General features: G+C 42.2%; 3 protein-coding genes across 5 annotated transcripts in view; 1 reads left to right on the plus strand and 2 right to left on the minus strand.

Moving 5' to 3' along the window:
* The window catches only part of LOC108091744 (neuroguidin), a 42,632-nt gene extending 40,468 nt beyond the window's left edge, over positions 1–2,164 (minus strand). Inside the window, exon 1 of the mRNA XM_017191125.2 lies at positions 1,628–2,164. Coding sequence (XP_017046614.1) covers positions 1,628–1,636 — 9 coding nt within the window. The 5' untranslated portion in view covers positions 1,637–2,164. The remainder of the gene's footprint in view (positions 1–1,627) is intronic.
* A 3,555-nt stretch (positions 2,165–5,719) lies between these two features.
* On the minus strand, positions 5,720–8,916 carry LOC108094556 (septin-interacting protein 1). Its single transcript, XM_017195164.2, has 3 exons — positions 8,733–8,916; positions 6,394–8,675; positions 5,720–6,332 (listed from the first exon to the last, which is right to left on the minus strand). Exons 1-3 carry the CDS (start codon positions 8,839–8,841, stop codon positions 6,201–6,203), a joined length of 2,523 nt encoding a protein of 840 aa, XP_017050653.1. The 5' UTR covers positions 8,842–8,916; the 3' UTR covers positions 5,720–6,200.
* Positions 8,917–9,689: 773 nt separating this feature from the next.
* On the plus strand, positions 9,690–14,338 carry LOC108094557 (beta-1,4-glucuronyltransferase 1). 3 transcript variants are annotated; one of them, XM_017195165.1, is made up of 4 exons: positions 9,690–9,844; positions 11,258–11,774; positions 12,409–13,183; positions 13,841–14,338. In XM_017195165.1, the coding sequence occupies exons 2-4, from the start codon at positions 11,350–11,352 to the stop codon at positions 14,039–14,041; spliced, it is 1,401 nt and encodes a 466-aa protein (XP_017050654.1). In that variant the 5' UTR covers positions 9,690–9,844; positions 11,258–11,349; the 3' UTR covers positions 14,042–14,338. The 3 variants fall into 3 exon arrangements, with proteins under 3 accessions (XP_017050654.1, XP_017050656.1, XP_017050655.1); XM_017195167.1 differs by having other exon boundaries at positions 9,690–9,827; XM_017195166.1 differs by lacking the exon at positions 9,690–9,844 and adding an exon at positions 10,974–11,136.
* The last annotated feature ends 2,545 nt before the right edge of the window (positions 14,339–16,883 follow it).

Consider the following 16,883-nt stretch of genomic DNA (forward strand, 5'->3'; position numbering starts at 1 on the left):
AGTTACAAAATAAGAGACTAGCTGGTCGGCGCTATTGCGGGGTTCGGGCGAGAAGTGGGGTACAAATGTGCCTATTACCTCCTCCCCGACAGTTTACCATTAGCCACAGGAGCGGAGGAGGCTCCAATGCAGCTGCAGCAATTGGAACAACAACACAGTTCGGTCAAACGTCAGAAATGTTCGCTCGCTTTGGCTATTGAACGCAGGCCAAAGCGCACTGAGCCACCCACCTTCCCCCTGCTAGGAACAAGTACCAAGGACTACTCCTCCTAAATGGGTAAAAGCGCTTTGACGACCATGTGAATGGAGGCGACTGTGGGGGTGCTGCAGGGAGGGCGACGAATAGGCGAAAACGGACGAGGAGGGCGGAGGACGAAATCACCAGGATGGACAGTTGCCGGGGCAGGCGCAAAACGCAATTCAAATCGAAAAGTGGAACTTCACTCATTTGGCGCGGGGAAAAGGCGGCAGGTAACTAACTAGGGTTCGTCCCTCCACATAAGCCTGATTACAGGGTATCCGAATAGTGGGCTCAATCTGAGGCTGAAAATGCCTATATTTGCATATTTTGGCCAGCCTTGTGTAGTTCATTTCTGTGATTCTTTCCTAACGATTATTTCAAATTCCACAAATCTTACATTTAGTGTACGGTTTATGTGGAAATGAAAAAGTTCACAGTGAACTGTTACAATATAATATTATATTATGATAAACGATAATAGGTAGCTTAAGTGCTCAAATCGACACTTAGATTGACATATTATGCTTCCTTTGCAGTTCTCCTGCTTTGGCACTAGGAAAATTGACTAACCGTTTTTGCATTATGTTTGGTTAGACTTGTACAGGAGGTCGATACCACGATAACTCTAATGTCAAAAAAGTATCCCCAGCTCTCGAAGCTTGGGATTTTTTTATATCAGTAGCATATTTTTTCCAAACTTCGATTTGGTGGTTGGTTTTCTCTCGGGAAAGTGCAACCAGGGGTAAAGTGGGGGTTGTGTTGGGTTTTTGGGTAGGTAAATGTTGGCTAAGGTTGGGTGGTGACGCGAAATTCCACTTGGGATGGTCGCTAAAAGTGCATTTCAGTTCTAGTGTCCCGTTCTGGGATTATGGGGTTGGCTTGAAAAGGTTAGTGACAGGGTGGAATAACAAAAAACATATATAAAATAAAACCTGAAATGTATTTTTCAAGGTGTTACTGGAATTGTTCTCATAATCTAGTCAGAACTCGATTCGGGTTTTAAGTCAGGGCGATTTACAAGTTAGAACTTAAAAGGTAGATCTAAACATCTGTGAGGGTTAGGTAAATACTTTTTTAAAAAACAAATACTTTTCAGTTTTTCTGTGCTCTTTATCATGGCTTCAGTATTTATTGTTAGTAAAAAGTTCCTAAGGGATTCTCTATTTAGTATACTATTGTGTGGAGTAACTTTTATTTAAATAAATTCTTTTGTATTTTACTTTGCGCAACATTGTACAATACAATTTTAAAAACATTGAGATAAGAAAATTGTTTATAATTTTTCTATAATATAGAAAGCCAGGCCAGCATAACTCATATTGTTTGTATTATTAAATCTCGTACTGCAAGGCTGTTCCCCATTAAAAAATTGGAGTCATTACTGACCTGCACCATTTTTTTGTCTCCACGCGAGGGTGTACCGTTAATGAATCCTAATCCAACGATAATACGAAAGCCGGCTGCGTGGAGCCCAAGCAACGGTGATTTGAGCAAGAGTTGGAGAGGGATGCCAGCAAAACAAAACGAAAAGAAGCTACAACTGAACTTAAGACGGCGCACGTGGGAAATTCACTTTTGTTTTAGTTGCGCTTTTATTGCACTGCTTGGTGAATTCATTGAATCTGAGTAACGGAACACGCACACACGCACTCACAAATGCATTGGAAGCATTGCGGGGGTGCAACGAAAATGCGGGGAGCGAAACGAAAGACACGCGGTTCTGATTTGATTTTGCGCGAAATTAATGTTGTATATTAAAGTTGTCTAATCGCACGGTGCTGATTTCAGTTGATTGCGCTGTTTACGCTTCGCACGGAGTTGAGTATTTGTTTTGATATTGTATGCGCCGTCGACCCGAACGCGTGCTGCAGCAGCTTATTTCTATTTATTCCTCTTTTTCGGTCGCGTTCTGAAGTCAGCTGAAAATTTCAGGGCTGCAAAAACATCGGTATCACATATTATCGATGTTTTTTAATTGTTCGATGAATCGATTTTTATCGGGGTTTTCCACCATGGTTCAGTGCATTGTTTTTGGCAAAAGGCTAACAGGGGCAACGTTTGCTATATTTACAGAGTAGTGGCAGAGCAGAGCTTGTAGTCAAGAAAGGAAGGGTTTTGACCCCCCACTTGGAAAATTTTTGACAGCTTTATCCCTTATATGAATCTTAACATTTCTATCAGCAAACTCTTGAATGACCGGTAGCCGAGGTTTTAACTGGTGTTAGCCTGAATTAAAAATAAAAGGAATCTCTTCTGATGTTTTGAAATGAATACGAGGGCTGTCTGATAAATAACCGACCTAACCATGATGCACGCGACTTTTTCCAAATTTTTTTTTTATTTTTCTACATAGTCTCCTTGTAACTCCACACACTTCTCCCAGCGATGCTGCCATCTCTGCAACCCTTCCAAATAATACTTGGCGTCTTTGTCTGCAAAATACGAGTTCACAAAAGAGATTGCCTCCTCATTTGACGAAAATCTCTGTCCGCCAAGCGCAGTTTTAAGTTGAGGAAACAAAAAAAAGTCGCTTGGTGCTAGATCCGGTGAATAAGGTGGATGGTCAAGCAATTCGAACCGCAATTCGTGGATTTTCGCCATGGCAATTGTTGAGGTTGAGATGGTGAGTTGTCCTGGTGAAACAAGACTTTCTTTTTTTTGCAAATGAAGCCGATTTTTTGAAATTTCTTCCTTTAGCTTGTCCAATAATGATGCTTAGTATACTCCTGTTATAGTTTTTCCTTTTTCAAGATAGTCGATAAAAATAATTCCATGGTTATCCCAAAAAACACACGCCATCACTTTCCCAGCCGAATACCCAGCTTTAGCTTTTTTGGGGCCGGTTCCCCCTTTTTAATCCACTGTTTAGATTGCATTTCTGTTTCGGGCGTATAATGATGAATCCAAGTTTCGTCTACAGTTATTAATCGGCGCCAAAACTCGGTCTTATTGCCTTTAAACTGAGCCAACAGAGCGCTGGAAATGTTCATGCGCGCACGTTTTTGGTCCAGCGTAAGCAAACGCGGCACCCAACGCGCGGACAGCTTTCTGATGCCCAAATCTTGGTTTAATATGTGACAAAAACGTTTTTTTGACATCTTCATAATCTTAGCTATTTCCCTAACTTTAATCCGGCGGTCGTCTAGTACCAATTGAAGAACTTTACCGATGTTATCGTAAGTGGTTACAATTTTTGGACGCCCCGAACGTTCATCGTCTTCCAGGCTCCTACGACCACGTTTAAATTCAGCTGCCCAAAATTTTACGGTGGTAAACGATGGTGCAGAGTCACCATACACAGAGTCCAACTCATTTTTGATATATGTAGACGTATTGCCTTTAAAAAAAAAAAATTTAATTACAGCTCGATATTCAATTTTTTCCATTTTGGGGAAATCACCGAAATAGGCGCACAAAAGCGACTGCCAACAGATAATTGCGCAAGATAAATTTCTGAAATTTTGGGGAGTAGCTATTATAATATGCACAATTTGAAATATAAACTTTGTTTTGAGATGTGCCGCTAGCTTCACGTTGAGGTCGGTTATTTATCAGACAGCCCTCGTATATGTAAATAAAACTTGTGGTACTAGCTGATATACAGTTTTGGTATTTCCAATCCTAATCCTAATCATAATTGCACCGTGTTTTTGGATACAAAAAAAAATCTCAGTTAAATAAAGGTAATACATGCGCAACATTAATTTAATCATTTCAATTAAGATTTAAACTACATATTAAGAATTAAAAATCAAAATCATTCGTAATGATCCTGATTTTATATTTAATATTTAATATTATCTAATATATTTTGGATCTGGTTGGAATACAATATTGTTCCAGACTTTTGTAATGATTCATTGTTGTTCAATTGCTGCTTCTCTAAATTGAATCCTCCCTTATAAAAGAATTGGTGCACAAATGTAAATCGTTCATTATTTTTTAATCCTTTGTATTATTGTTTCCAAATTCTAATTTTCAATTTTCCAATCGTATAAAAATTCCTTTAGTGGATTAGAAATATTTCGTATTCAATTTGAATATAAAGGAAGTCTTTAAATTTTGCAATAAAGCTTCCGTATATATTTTTTTGAAGTGAAACTTCTTTAGGCGCGTTATGGATTTTCGGGGACGGAGTAAAACCGATTCATGACCGTCACGAAAATTACCGTCACGAAAATTGCCGTCACGAAAAAGCGAGGATCCCCATCCCTTTCTAACCGCTGACGAACGATGTCTCTATCCTCCTCTATCCTTTCTCGCTCTCAGCGCGCTCGCACAAAGTTGCAGTTGAAAAAGGGGTGAGAGGTGTGAATGTCAAAAGGAATTCAAATCGAACAGGTTGCATACAGATATTAATTGGCACCATAATTTCTATCCATTTTATTTGACCTAGAAATGAAAACACATATCGATATGTATTTGTCTTCTTCTTCTTCTCAATCGGTTTGTTAACTTTTGAGAGTCGCCAGCACATTTCGAGACCTCTAAAATGAAGCGTATAATAAGGCTTTTATTCGGTTTCCTACAGAATTTCAATTTTAACAAGAAAGGAAGCTAGCTTCGGCAAGCCGAAGCTTATATACCCTTGCAGTCATCAAATATGTCGAACTAAATACAAAAAGGCTAAACAGTATCGAAGCTATGACGATTTTTCTATTCATTTTCCGTATTTTCGACTATTGTTCAAATGTCGACTATATGATATAGTTGTCCGATTTTGATCAAATTTAATTCGTAATTCAAGAGTCGTAAGAAAACTCTATATTCCAAAAATCATACTTGTCTGATAAAAAAACAACGATGTTATAAATTTGTTTCCATTATTTCGATATAAATTTTTCGATCTTTCCTATGGCAGCTATAAGATATAGATGACCGATTTTTATGAAACTTTTTTCTCAATATAAACGTTGTTAAAAAACTTGATATTCAAAAAATCATGGGATAAAAAACAACGATGTTATCAATTTATTTCCATTAATTCTATATATAATTTTCGATCTCTCCTATGGCAGCTATATGATAGAGTTATCCGATTTTGATCAAATTTAATCCGAAATTCAATAACAGTTAGAAAACGCCATCTTGAAGAATTCAAGTAGATCTGACGAAAAACACCGGCGTGAGAATTTTTCATTTCATTCCCTCGTATGGGAGCTATCCTTTATAGTCGGCCGATCCGGCCCGTTCCGACTTATATACTGCGTGCAATAACTACACACCTTTTGGGAAAGTTTCAGCAAGATAGCTTTAAAACTGAGAGACTAGTTTGCGCGGAAACGAACAGACGGACAGATGGACAGACGGACAGACGTACAGACGTATTCCGATTCTGCTCGTGATGCTGATCAAGAATATATATACTTTATGGGGTCTGAGGTGTCTCCTTCACTGCGTTGCAAACTTCTGACTGAAATTATAATACCCTTTTGCTCTGCAAGTGTATAAAAATGAGTAGTGATGAAGAAGTTTCACTTCTGTCGTGCGTAGGCTGGACACACCCCTTTTTTTTTTTTAATTTTTGGACCTAAAAGTTGGACCGAGTATTCTACATAATACACATATTTGTCTGACCTTTTAAAGTAAATTACTACAAGGAACTACAATAAATTTAAGCTTTGTTAAAATGTTAAAGTGATATACATTTAAAATAAAATAAATAAAAGGTAAATAAAAAAACATTTCTAGATTTGTTGTATATCACTTATTTCCGATTAAGATTATTTACGAATTATTTTATGATTAAAAATCTGATTCGAACCTAATGCATAAGGACTGTCTTCGGCGGATATTTGGGATTCAGGGTCGACAAACTATCTCTTTGTATTATTACAAACATCTTAAGGGTTAAATTCGACAAAATTTCCCCTTATCCTGCCTTTAAACTTTAAAGAGAACACTGTTTAAAAACTTTCTAATGCTTATCTATTTCACAACATCCAAAGGTAGCCTTTACTTAGAGGATTCCAGTTTGAGAGCGCTCCAGCAGGTGACTCAGAGCAACCGGCTGCCAGTTGGTGAAGCTTCCATCGCTGAGCATGCACACATGGCGATCGATGTAGCAGAAGAGCTTTCCCACGCGGTAGATCTGTCGAGCAAAGAAATCGAGGATTAGCAGAATTCCTATTTAAAATGCCACTTCCAGTCACCTGTTTGCCCATCTCCCGCCTCCCCGGAAGCGGAGCGAAGATAATGCCCAAGTCGGCGCACTGCTGCGAGACGAGCTCTTTGAACTCCAGCTGGGCGGGCGGATGGATCAGGTCCATCATCATCACAGGGGCCGGCGGAACTGGCGGCGGGGGCGTGGGCGAGACCGTGGGCTGCAGCAGGGCGTCGCTGGCGCGGTGCATCATTTCCAGGGCGCGGCGCAGGTGCTCCTTGACGCTGGGCTCTCGGAGGAGCGGCTCACTCAACATGCCCTTCCAGCCGGTGTACCAGCGCGATATCTCCGCGTAGTCGGGGGACTGGTTCAGCCAGACCACGAGCACCTGCATCCAGCGCGGGAAGAAGTGCCTGTCGAGCAGCTGGGCCATGTACATGGGCCCGATGAGCTCGTGCCACTCCCACACTTGGTGCCAGAGCTCCAGGTCCTGGTGCAGCGGATTGATGACGAACTCGGCGAGAGTCGCCTGCAGCTTCGGCACGATGTGTCGCTGCAGGAACTCCTGCATCTCCTCCTCGGGGAAGGCCTGCTGCCAGGGCGTCAGCATGGCCCTAGCGGAGCGGTCCTGCGGCGACCAGGCACGCAGGGCCACGCCCAGCTTGCTGCGGATCTGCGGGTAGACGGCCTCCTCCAGCTTGCTGCCCAGGATGGCGTGCCAGGGCAGCACCCAGCTGTCGATGGGCACGGTGTCGGTGAGGGGGTCCCACTCCTGGACGCCGGCCACCAGCCGCGGCAGCACCAGCTGCTCCAGCACCGAGTCGAGCACCCAACTGGGCAGCAGGGGCGCCCAGGCGTCCAGGAGCGCGGCCATGGGCGGGTGCTCCTTGGGCTGCCAGGCGGCGGCACTGGCCCGGAACGAGGGCATCACCCCGGCCCAGATCAGCGAGGAGTACGGGTCGAAGACGTTGCGGGGCTGCTGCTCGGCGGGCTCGCCCTTCTGCAGCATCGCGCGCCACTTCTTGACCAGTGGCAGTGGCTCCGTAGGGTGCTCCAACGGCTGCCACGGGACCAGCTCCCTTTTCACGAGCGGTGCTATCACGCCCGCGGCCAGGTCGGCCAGGCCAAACTCCTGGAACTCGGCGGAGTAGTCCTCGAGCAGCTCCCGAAACAGGCGTTCCGCCTGCGGCAAACTCAGATCCGGGTTCTCGCTCAGCCGCTCCACTCGGTCCAAGGACTCCTCCAGCGTGCGGATGTGGTTCCGCTCCAGCTGCACGATCTCCTCCAGCTTGCGGTGCTCGCTCTCCAACGCCGCCTGCTGGCTGGAGCACTCGCGCTCCTGGTTGTCGATGGCGATGATCTGCTGCTCGCACTGGCTCACCAAGAGCTGCAAATTGTGCGTCAGTTCGGGCATGGCAAACACGCAGACGGGCGCGGCTCCCTTCTCCGCCGGTTCCGCGTCGTACAGCGTCTCCTCCGGCGTGATCTTGGCCTGGCACAAGGCATGGTAGCCACTCAGCACCCGCTTCTCGGGGCCCGTCATGTCTATCACCGGCACGTTGCCCAGCTTCTTGCTCAGCTTTTCGGAGAGCAGGTGGCTCGACGTGTGGCCCTTGGCGATCACTTCCTCTACGGACTTGTAGTAGTAGCGCTTTCCCTGCCTCTCCTGAGGATCGGCCCCGGTAGCAGATCCCTTGCGCCACTTGTTCAGCTGGTCCTTGAACTCCTTGGCCTCGCGCACGTCCTCGTCCGGCTTGATGCTCTTGGCGGCCTTTCCGCCGACACTGGCGGCCGTCTCGGGCCCATAGGCGCCGATGGCGCCCCTGCCCTTGCGCACGTGCGCCTGCACCGGCTGCGAGATGCCCTGCAGGTCCTTGCCCAGTCCCTTGCCGGGCTCGTAGCCCATCTGGAGGAGCAGCTTGGCGCCGATGCCGCGCGTGTGCTGCTCCCAGGCGCCCACGTTCCTCTCGCTGGCGATGTGCGAGCGATGCTGGAACTGCGTGGAGCCGATCTGCTTGCGACTTAACGAGGGTCTCTCTTCCTCTGAGGAGCTGTTGGAGCTGTTCGGGTCGCTCTGGCCAAAGGCCGGACGTCCACTGGCCGCGGAGTCGTCGCTTTGCGCGTCCTGTTCCGCCCCCGCCTCCTCCCGCTGGGATCCTCCCTCGCCCTCAGGCTTTAGGGCCTTTTTCTTCTTCTTGCCCGCCTGCTGAATACCGCCGGCCACAAAGCTCACAGGCATGGTGTAATCCTTTGGCTTCCGGGTGGAGCGCCCCCTTCGGGTGCCACCGCCCTCGCCACCGCTCTCTTCCTCGCTGTCATCCGCCCAGATGCCTGCGGATAGAAACTGGCTAATCAAATCTGGCAATAACGCCGGAACCTCTCACTTACCGTAGATCTGCTGGTGTCTGCTCTGCCGTCCGCGCGGCCGGTTCACATTGAACTCATTGTCCAGGTCGTAGTCCGTTATCTCAAAGCGTTCGTACTCGTTGTCTGACATTCTTTTACAGGTAGTATTCGTCCTGATTTTCGGAAAAAAATGTCTGATTTTGTAAACAAAAATATTCGATTGGTGATGGAGATGGAACCGGCTGCAAATTAATCGGCACGCCGGCACTATCGATAAAAGTCTATCGAATAACAAAGTACGCCAAAGGGCGCCAAACCCGATTTAAATGATTTCCTAATACAAAAAAGGTAGCTAACTGAAAAAAGTGTTAAGTGATCTTTCCAGGTTGTCAACATACATACATATATGTAATTTTGACTTTGATTACCGCTAGAATATACAGATTTCACAAGCAAGCTAAAACTGCAAGGGAAATGTAGATTTTTGTTAGTCGTAAGAAGCGCTGGCTTTTTAATTTACACACACCTTTTACGCCACACCCGCGGAATTCTGTGGAGCCCACAGTTTTATACCCAGCGAGGGGCGTTTTCAAAATTTGCCACACCCACAATGTACGGCCTGTACGCCTTTCTGTCCAATTGAAAGTCAATATCTAGAAAAGTTGTACTGCAGCTAAACGATAAAGCCGTCTGACTTTTATAAAAGTCAAAATTTAGAAATTGTTAAAAGTTTCTGTACAACTATTAGTCTTTACATTTTAAATTGGTTTTTTGGTTTTATTTCTTTGGAAGCTTAATGATATAAATGTCCGATAACAAAACCGACTAACTAATATCCGTGTTACGGCCGTCAATCTAACTGCTTTAAAAACAGTTAGGTGTGTTATCAGTTGATTAAACCGAATAACTGATATGATAACGTCGATTCCAAGCGGATAGGCAAACACCTCAATCTCAAAATTCCTACTTGATAACTAGTTGGATAAGATCGTCGCACTAACTACGTTTGTTTCTGGCAGGCCGCTTTGCTTGGCCTGCATTTAGTCTCATTCAATCAATTGCTATCGGTTGTTCTGTACACCTTTTGATTATATTTAACGGTCGCGCTATGAATAAAATAAAAATATTTACTTTTTGGTGAATGAAATAATAAAGTGAGATCAGCAGAAGCGGATTATTGATTTGTAATTGAAAACAAGAAAGAAAGATAGCTTCGGCAAGCCGAAGCTTATATGCCGTGGTAGTCATAAAATATAATATGTCGGACAAAATGCATAAAGGCTAAACAACATCTTCCATATTTTCGAATATTGTTCATATGGTAGCTATATGATATAGTTGTCTGATTTTGATAAAATTTAATTCGTTATTCAAGAGTCGTTAGAAAACTTTATACTCCAAAAATCATGCTTGTCTTAGGAAAAAAAACGATGTTATAATTTTATTTCGGTTATTTCTATATAGATTTTTCTATCTTTCCTAACGTTTGTTAATGAAAACCATGCTCGTTCAATAGTAGTTAGAAAACGCCATCTGGAAGAAATCAAGTCGATCTGATCAAAAACAACGGCGTAAGAATTTTTTATTTGATTTTCTCGTATGGGAGCTATCCGATATAGTCGGCCGATCGGGCCCGTTCCGACTTATATACTGCGTGCAATATCTACACAACTTTAGGGAAAGTTTCAAGATAGCTTTAAAACTGAGAGACTAGTTTGAAGAGAAATCGGACCGACGGACCGACGGACAGACGTACAGGCGTTTTCCGATTCTGCTCGTGATGCTGATCAAGAATATATATACTTTATGGGGTCTGAGGTGTCTCCTTCACTGCGTTGCAAACTTCTGACTGAAATTATAACCCTTTGGCTCTTCAAGGGTATAAATATGTGATGCTTTAGATTTTAAAAGCAGACAAGCAAAAAAATTATCTAATATAATACATATATGTATTATAAAAAAATAATGTGTTATAAAAATAGAATATATAATTGTTTTTTGTATTAATGACTGCCAGGGTATGTATACAAGTCAGTTCGGGAAATAAGCGCTGTTTCTGAAAGGGCTTGCAATATTATAGAAAACGAATCGTAGACATATGCTTTTGTGTTTTATAGTTACCTAATTTTGTTACTATTAGTTCGTACGTTTAAACATTCAAATTGAAAACCAACAAACCTTATGGGGAGTCATTTAAGGCCTTCATCATAAAATATTATTTTGGCCAATCACTGACATGCGACTATTTCAATCCTAAGCGCTGTACATCCATAAATGTGTTCATTTTTATCAATGAGTATAAATCATGCCATCGTTTGCTACATAAAAGGAGGGAATAATTTTTGTTTGGGAAAGCCCGTTGTCGAAGACTTTTTACCACGGGAGCACTTAATGTGGGATCTTATCAGATGAGTACAACAATAATTAGGGATTATACAATCGAAAGGTAAATAGGCCTTTTCCAACCCAAAGCTCCTGTTGCGGTGCCATTCGTTTACGAGTTCTGAAACCAGTTCAGCAAATCGTTTTACTGACGGAAGTTCCCAACTTTTTCTCTTGAATTTTAGTTTGTATCTAAAACACTGTTTGGCAGAGAAGTGTTCCGTTTTTTGTGACCCGAAAACTGAGGAAATCCTGGCTCCAAGTTCCTGATCTCAACATGGTGGTGTTAAACTGCGGGAACAAAAGATATATCCGCCTGTGGCTAGTCCTCATACTCCTCAGTAGTGCGCTGCTGCTCATCTGGAGAAACCTGCAACAGGCTCAGATGCTTTCACGGGCTCCCGAGCTCGGGAGTCTCATTGGGGTTCCCCCAGACCTTCCCGCCGACAGCTACGAGGAGTATGTGGAACTGCCAGGGATCGCCCGCCGGGAGGACTCTCCCCGGACCCGGGACCTGCAGCTCCTGCTCAAGTGCCGGAACCGATCGCTCCGGTTCCAGCGGCTTCAGCACGGCGATTACTGGCTGCTCCAGAACCTCGTTATTGGCCGAAAGAGCCGGCATGTTGGCTGCGCCGAGACTGTGACGTACACCACCAATGGGGACTTTACGTTCTTCGATAATCTGGAAACGGTGGTCTCGCGGTGAGTACTCTGCAAATAAATGCTTATAATTGCGCACAGAAAGATTATTGACATGGGCTGTTCCCACTTGTAGTGCGATACAGAAACAACCCACTTAACATTAACTGATAAGGCTTTCGATTTCAAGATAAAGGCTTTTTATAGAAAACAAACTAACTTATTTCTGTGGAAACCTCGTAACTCAAAACATTATGAATATTCTCCAAACACTAAAGAGGCAAAAAAAAAAGGTGAGGAGGTGCGCATTTAAAGCACAAAAGTCCTGATATCGAATTTTTTGATAAGAAAAAAACAAACAATCGAATCAGCCAAAAAAATATATACAAAAACTTTAATTTTTTGTTAATTATCGCATTGTACAGGATGGTACGGTTCATCTGAGTCGAAAATTAATTCCGTAAAAATGATGCAAAACAAAAAAATTTATTTGGCTGTGCTATATCATATATAATATCATATATAATAATAATATAATACATATTCAAAAATCTTAAAAAGAAACGCATACATTTAATAGTCAATGCAATTTTAATTCTTAATATGTATATTAAATATACAAAATAATGTACTTTATGATCAGATCTGTCCACCATTCTTACCTGCTTATTCCGTATTACACCGATTTCTTTTGCAGTTGGCGTGCTCCTGTGAGCTTTGCCATCCATGCACCCGGATACGATATGAACACCGCCCTCGATGCGATTCGGTACGTGAGAAACTGTTTGCCGGGAAGCGAGGTCATAAAAGACTGGGTCACCTTTCACGTGTACTTCCCCAACCGCCACATGCCGGAGTACGTACCGTACGGGGAGCACAGGGCCCTGGGCCAGCCGTATGCCTGCACCCTGGCCAACGGAACCCAGGTCCCGCCGCCCTACGCCCTCGTCCCCCGCAGCGAGAGCTACAAGGCGAGGGCCAACCTCAGCTACCCCATCAATGTGGGCAGGAACATTGCGCGGCAGGCGGCCACCACCCACTTCGTGTTCGCCTGCGACATCGAGTTGTACCCCAGCCTGGGCTTCGTTGACCAGTTCCTGGACATGGTGGCCAGGAACCACAGTGTCCTGGCCCTGGACCCCAAGCAGCCGAGGAGGGTCTACCCGCTGCCCGTCTTCGAGGTCGAGTCGGGGGCGCCGGTGCCCAAGGACAAGGCCGAGTTGCTGGCCCTTTTTGGCAGCCAGCGGGCGCAGGTGTTCCACCTGAAGCTCTGCCCCACGTGCCACATGATTCCGGGCCAGAAGGAGTGGCTCAATCAGACTTCCCGCGAAGGGGAGCGACTGCACGTGTTCAGCCACGCCGTCCGGAGAAACAAGTTCCGTGCCTGGGAGCCCTTCTACGTGAGCGACAACACGGAACCCTTTTTCGACGAACGGGTCACCTGGGAAGGACAATCCAACAAGCGAATACAGGTGATAATTCAAAAAGATAAGAGTGCGCTCTTGGGACACTTGTTTGTTAAAAACTAGGTCGGTAACTCATTCAATAAATAGGGAACGGCGAAGCTGGCTAGGTATGTTTTTCTGCATAGGTAGCGTACTATACTCCGTTATTTAAAAACAATAAAGGAAAAAATATTAAGCGGTATAGTTCTTTTTAAATAGGATCCTAAATATGGTATAATTATGCATACCAATTGATACAATCCATATTTAGTGATTTTTTTATTGTTTTGATGGTTAAGTAAAGATATTATTTTTTTACTATGTGATGTAGGTATTCTTTCCCGACAGTTGTAATGTACTTGCAATAGCAAACATCGTTTCTAAAGTTTCAGCGTTAGCTAATGCTAACATTAATATTGAGAGATTAAATCGATAGAAACAGACTAACAGGTCTGTTTAATGCTTTGAAAAGTAACTGACATTATAATTCCCTCTGTACAGTATGTACAGTTTCCTACGCAAACATGTTATGTTAGTTATATTTTATGTTATGTAGTTTAAACGCTTGATTAAGAAAATTTTATAAGCTCCTTCGAAAATGTTTTCAAAAAAGAAAACACCAACCGAGTAATGCTCCATTAGTCCTAGAGTCTTAGTCCTAAAGTTTCACTTTTTTATTTCCAGAATTATGCCATGTGCCTGTTGGGCTACGAATACCACGTTTTAAGTCCGGCGTTTTTAGTTCACAGTCCCGGCATTAAGAAGTTTACCAAAAGTGACTCTGTTCGTCTTAAACTCGCGAAAGATATGACTAAATTTATCAAGGACAAAATCGAACCCGAGTATCGTGTCCTGTTCGGACGAAATTCTGCCTGCAAGACGTGACATTCATTTGTTATAAAAAACAGAGTAAACATTATTACGAACCGAATTGCCTTAAATACTGCAACTATATTTATCTTAGCATTTTATGTGAGTCAGACTAAAGAAAATCCGTGACTTAAGCTTTAGAATATACGTAGGATATTAGCTATAATAGTTAGGTATTTTACATTAAAATTTTAATTTTTAAGACTCAAATTTTACATTTTGTTACTAATGGCTATTTCGTCACTATTTGCTCTCTATTACTAAGTGTTGGACGATTAAAATACACAATAACACATGTCGATTTTACTGTAACTTATCTTTTTTGAATTATAGTGTTCATTTCAGCAAAACTAAATTCATATTAGTTAATACAAAGTGGATGTGATAATTTTTCTAGTTTTCGATGCGAAATGCGGGATGAATTGAAAATTAGCGGCTAAGGTGAATTATAGCTACATATTTTCAAAAACACCCGGTACCTTCTTGTATTTTTATGTTTTACTATGCCCCACTATAATAACTTGCAATATTTTTGCATTGGAATGGTAAAAAACATCAATATTTTCTTACTAGTTATATAATATTACCATCTGGGTATTTCACAGTTTTCGAAACGACCGCTTGTAAGAATTAAAATGCCAAAAATGTATAAGCAAAAACCGAGTCATGTCTGGATGCAAGACCCCACATTTAAGGACTGGTTAACTATAGATGATCAAAAATGCTTTTGCAAATATTGCAAATCTATCATTAATGCAAAGCCTTGCGATTTGCACGCAAGAGGCGGCAAACGAACTACTCAAAAATACTTAATAAATAAATCAAATTAATAAAATATCGTTTCACTAACATAGCTTTTTATTTTAGCTACCAACCAAATTTTCTCGCGGTTTCTAGCTTTTTTCATATGTCCCTTTAGCTTTATATGACCAGAAGAGTTGGCAACACTGTGCGAGAAAGCTATAGTGAGAAAGATTGAACGAAATTGAGATTTTAATGCAAAATTGTTAGGCACCTAATGTCTCACTACCCTGTGCAATATTATAACTGAAAGCCCTATAGTTCCGATAAAAATTAAGTTTCAATTTTATCGTATGTTACAATGTGCGCGCGAAATTATCGTATGTCCATACAATTTTTTTTCATTTGCATGGAAATACTGCAATCGCACAAAAATACCGAAACACAAAAATAAAGAAAAAGCTTCTCCTGTAAAATTTGATTTTTCAACATACGATACATTCGTGGAAATGCGTCGATATGATGCATGTGGAGTATTCGATACGTCTACCAGACCATGATTGGGTGGGTAGTCGCGCCATCTCACAAGCTAATTCCATCAGTCTATGCCGAGATTCAGATCGAAGGAAATATGTTCGGGAATTCAAAAGCAGTAAGATACTCACGACCCACTTTTTTAGCTTTAAGATCTGGAAAACAACATTCATCAACCGCCCTATTCCATGTATTGGATTTCCAAAAAATTTTGACTTTGGCAGAGTTCCACGACATGACTAAAGTCAAAAGTTATCATTTTCACCGTGGATGGAGCACCCGACGAGAATCCTCGATACGCAAAAGTTGTGGCAACAAGGATTCACCATTTTGTCCAGCATTATTTAGATGCATTGTATGTAAATTTTTTTCGGGTAATGCACCAGGGCGAAGTGCGTTCAATAGAATTGAAAGACGCATGGCGCCTTTGAGCAAAGAATTAGCTGGAGTCATTCTTCCTCACGAAATTATGGGAGTCATTCGAATAATAGTGGAAAAACACCAAAAAAGAAGAAAACTTTGCTTTCGCTGGTGAGACTTTAGCAGAAATTTCATCCAACACTGTAAATGACAATTTTCCTGTAATGAGCGAACATGTGCCTCTAGAATGTGATCTAGAGCAAAAAGCTCAGCATTAGCATGACAATCACGTGCGATCTAGTCAGAATTTCTTACAAATTGTAAAATGCCATGATAAAAATGTGGGCAACACAACCTCGAAGTTCTATATTCAAAATTTTGCCAAACCGTTTCTTACCTCCGTTACCAGTTGCTCAAAGTGACAGCGGGCTTGGTTTTTCCGAAAGTGATGGAAAGTTTCAATCGTTGTTCGTTTCAGAGACTTTAAAAACTACGATTTAAAATCAAGATTTCAATTCATTAAAGGAAATTCCGTACGATTATTTTTGCCATCAGTCAAAAAAACTAATAATCGTAAAATTTGCCCGCATTGCCAAAAATTGGCGTTACGAGGTATATGGACGGCCCCTAAAACAAAAATTCGAAATAGCATGAGCGTTGAAACGTTGAACGCTACAATAAGTATAAGGTCCATATTTAAATTTATTTTTATTTTATACCCTTGCAGAGCAAAAGGGTCCGTCTGTCCTCCTGTCTGTTTCTACGCAAACAGTCTCTCAGTTTTAAAGCTATCTTGCTGAAACTTTCCCAAAAGGTGTGTAGCTTTTGCACGCAGTATATAAGTCGGAACGGGTCCGATCGGCCGACTATATCGGATAGCTCGCATACGAGAGAATGACTTGATTTCTTAAAGATGGGGTTTTCTAACTATGTTCTATTGAATTTCGGATAAAATTTGATCGAAATCGGATAACTCTCTCATATAGCTGCCATAGGAGAGATCGAAAAATGTATATCGAATTAATGGAAATAAATTGATAACATCGTTGTTTTTAATCCCACGAGCATGATTTTTTTAATATCAAGTTTTTAAACAACCCTTACTGAAATAAAAGTTTCATAAAAATCGGTCAACTATATCTTATAGCTGCCATAGGAAAGATCAAAAAAACTATATAGAAATAACGGAAATAAATTTATAACATCGTTGTTTTTCATCAGA

This window comes from Drosophila ficusphila, unplaced genomic scaffold (genome assembly GCF_018152265.1).
Source record: "Drosophila ficusphila isolate 14025-0441.05 unplaced genomic scaffold, ASM1815226v1 contig_636, whole genome shotgun sequence".
NCBI lineage: Eukaryota > Metazoa > Arthropoda > Insecta > Diptera > Drosophilidae > Drosophila > Drosophila ficusphila.